The sequence below is a fragment of the Pyxicephalus adspersus genome, chromosome 2 (genome assembly GCF_032062135.1).
Source record: "Pyxicephalus adspersus chromosome 2, UCB_Pads_2.0, whole genome shotgun sequence".
In the NCBI taxonomy this organism is placed as follows: domain Eukaryota; kingdom Metazoa; phylum Chordata; class Amphibia; order Anura; family Pyxicephalidae; genus Pyxicephalus; species Pyxicephalus adspersus.
This window is the reverse complement of record NC_092859.1, coordinates 67,928,960-67,932,592: the sequence shown is the minus strand read 5'-3', so window position 1 is coordinate 67,932,592 and position 3,633 is coordinate 67,928,960. Positions and strand designations below refer to the sequence as shown.

General features: G+C 37.5%; 1 protein-coding gene across 1 annotated transcript in view; it reads left to right on the top strand.

Moving 5' to 3' along the window:
* The window catches only part of SFXN1 (sideroflexin 1), a 19,486-nt gene that overhangs the window by 7,046 nt on the left and 8,807 nt on the right, over positions 1 to 3,633 (top strand). The window contains exons 2-3 of the mRNA XM_072400934.1: positions 636 to 808; positions 2,166 to 2,336. Coding sequence (XP_072257035.1) covers positions 645 to 808; positions 2,166 to 2,336 — 335 coding nt within the window. The 5' untranslated portion in view covers positions 636 to 644. The remainder of the gene's footprint in view (positions 1 to 635; positions 809 to 2,165; positions 2,337 to 3,633) is intronic.

The window sequence follows — 3,633 nt, the reverse complement described above, 5'->3', positions numbered from 1 at the left end:
TTTTAAAATCTGTGTTCTATTACAAAAAAAAAAAAAATCAGGTTTATAAGACTGATTTAAAATGTATTAGAGGGAAACCTCTTTGTGGTAGTAATCTTACATCAGGCTTTCTGTGTGTGAAAGGCAACAAGGCCACCCCTGGTATTCTAGCACCCCAGCAGGTGTATTCTGGCATCATCACATTACAGACCAATAGGTAAACTGATGCTATACAGCATTTCCTGCATGATAAACTGAAACACACAGAAGGGAGACTGTATTAACTGTATTCTTGAGATTTTTTTTTTGATTGGAGTGTGTCTTTATCTTTAAACATTTTTTTACCTACAGGTTCAATATGTTCTATTTCTTTTAATATGTTATTTCTTTCACTTATGTATAATTTTTACTGCTACGCAATCCCCATTTTTTCCACAGAGTTTTTTTTTCTGGAATGGAATTGGGTTTTTTTATGTTGGAGTTTTGTAAATTATGCTTAGCAGAGTTCTTGTCACAGAACAGACACTTATTTTATGTTATATAACACTTGACAGACAAGTCCATTTTTTTTTCTTTAAATAATACCTTGATATGATTATTTTGCACCATTACATATGTACATATTTGTTATTCATGTTTGTTATGTTTTCATTCAGGTTCAAAAGATGTCAGGTGAACTGCCATTAAATATTAACATCAAGGAGCCTCGCTGGGACCAAAGTACATTTGTTGGAAGAGCTAAACATTTCTTCACAGTAACTGACCCCAGAAACATCCTTCTGTCAAATGACCAACTGGAGCATGCTAGGCAAATTGTTCACGACTACAGGTACACATGTTTATTAAAGTAATATTTTGTCCTTTTATTACTAAGATATTATGGGCAAGAAACCAATACTTTTCAAGCTATGTATACACACAATTCATGCACAAATATAACCCTGTAACTTAAGCCCAGTTATTTAGTCTGTCAGTTCAGTACCTTAGCTTACTTAGACGATCAGCAGGACCAGACCTTCCCATTAGTATATCAGTTTAAAAAAGGACATGATGACGGCTTGTTCAGACAGGCAGTAGGAACAGCGGCTCATGGGCAACTTTCAGTGGATGATACCTTCAACATTTTACAGCCGTCAGTAGTGAACAGCTTACTTAACAGCCCCCATTCATTCCCTATTGGTGGCCACAGGTGAGATGTTACATGTAGCAACCACAGGCTTGATTTGTGGTGTGATAAAGTGGCAACCATACTGTAGACCAAGAGTCAGCAAACTTTTTTGGCTACTAGGCCATTTTAGGAGATCAAGAAGGCTTGACTCTCTCTTGAGTCCCGCACTGATGGCTCCACCCCCAAACAGGAACGCCCCTGAGGGGAAATCCCTCTCCTTTGCAATGCATACGGAGGAAAGAGAACACCCCTGAAAGGAAATCCGTCTCCTCTGCAATGCATATGGAGGAGAGGGAATGCCCCCTTACCCCGGCGGTGGTAAATAGGAAAGGGAGGCATAACAAGGAGGCTCAAGAGCCTAATCCAGGATTAGGCCGGATGGACTAGGGGGTCCTTAGGCCGGAACAAACTACTGACTAAGCCGTATCTGGCCTAATGGCCGGAGTTTGCCTACCCCTGCTGTAGACTAATCTCCTGTTTGTATTAGGACTAATGCAGATGATACCGTTATGTACCAAGTAAATGACTTATATGTTCTTGCAAACAATTTGAAGATGATTTTGATAGGCAGATTAGTTACATGTTCATTGTCAGGTTAACCAACATATTCTGATGCTGCTAAATTTTATCTGGACATCTTGGCTTTAACTATTTTGGGTCATAAGGCTATTAAGGGGGGATGTTGTGAAAAAGGTGGAATATGTCCAAAAGACATCAAGAAAAACTTATACTTAAATATAAAACTCAAATTAGAGTAAATCAGACAGACTTTTTTTCAGTTTTGGTATATCAGTAGTTCTTCTTTTATTTCATTTGTAGATCACAAGATTGTTTTTTCTTACTGCTCCTAGTCACTGCTAAAATTCTATCCTGCATTTTACATGCAACATGGAATATGTGTTATTATATGATATACAGTTAATTTTGCACTAAGGCTAAGGTAAATTTGCAGAAATGTTTTTGAAAACTGATTAAGTTTCACTTCAAGAAGTCTAAAAAATGTTTTGTTTTTTTTAAGACATGGTGTTGTAAAGCCAGGGCTCACTGAAGATGAACTGTGGAGAGCAAAGTATGTCTATGATTCTGCCTTTCACCCTGACACTGGTGAAAAGATGATTCTGATTGGAAGGATGTCAGCTCAGGTACCAATGAACATGACCATCACTGGGTGCATGATGACCTTTTATAGGTAAGCTTAAAAATATCCTTTTTGTTTTTTTGTTTTTTTTGCTTAAAGACTATATCATGAGCGCATTATGGGCCTGTCAATGCATTTGTTGTGTGCTTCTTTTGAGCATTTGACTGAGAAAGCAAGACAACTAGCGTTTTCAGGAGAACAGCTGACAATGACAGCTCTTTTTAATTCTCACATACCTTGTTTACTTAAAATATCCTTTGCTTTGCCATGGTCTCTGTGGTTGATTTTCATTTGTTGGTGTTTAACTCCATGGCCCAGATTTATTAAAGCTCTCCAAGGCTGGAGAAAATACACTTTCATCAGTGAATCTGGGTAATCCAGCAAATCTGGAATGGATTACCTAAAAGTCATTTGCTATTTGTTAGCAACAAATTTCAATCCTGGACCAGATCCATTCAAGGTTTGCTGGATCACCCAGCTTCACTGATGAAAGTGTATTCTCTCCAGCCTTGGAGAGCTTTAATAAATCAGGGCATATGCCTATGTCTCTTGTCTTACCTTTTTTTCATTCTCTGTCATTGTTGTTTTATTACTGTTGTGTCTAATTTCTGCATGGCAGAATTTTATTATACTAGTAATATTGTGGTTACAAATGGGATTTTTAGGACCAGAACACATTCTGAATGATACCCTAAAACACTTGAAAGCATTAGCTGGAAAGCAGGCGTTCAGCAATGGCTTCAAGATGTATTATAGAGTCATGAATATAACCCCCTAGCGGTATTCCTGAGTGTGACCCGGGGGTAATTTTACTTGCTAAAAGCAGTAATCCCGAGTCACACTCGGAGTCGCCAAAAACATAAAAAAAAGCCACCTACCTTGTTCCTTTGGCATCCCTGGCATCCTGCTCGACCCTGCAGATCCCCAGGACACATTGTCTTCCTCCGATCTTTAGCCAGCAACTGCAGAGACGATCTTTGGGGTTTCCCGGTGACGTCGGTGCAGGCAGGAGGCCCAGCGGGAAATGTAATCAATTTTGTATTGAATTCAACACAAAACAACTGTATTAATTTCCAATAAAAAGAAATCTTTATATAATATATATATAATTATATTATATATATTATACTTGCTACTGTACAGTTTTAGTACAGGTTTTAGTATTTTTATGTACCCTTGTTTTAACTGATTTTTTTTTTATTTAAAGTTTAATATTACATTTATTAAATATTAGCCATATTTCCGTGAGTTATGCCTAAGAATTAAAGGCCTACAATGTAAAATATATTCCCATGCAAAAAAATCCTTTTTGCATGAAAATACAGACAGAATTAGAACGCCAGGGGGG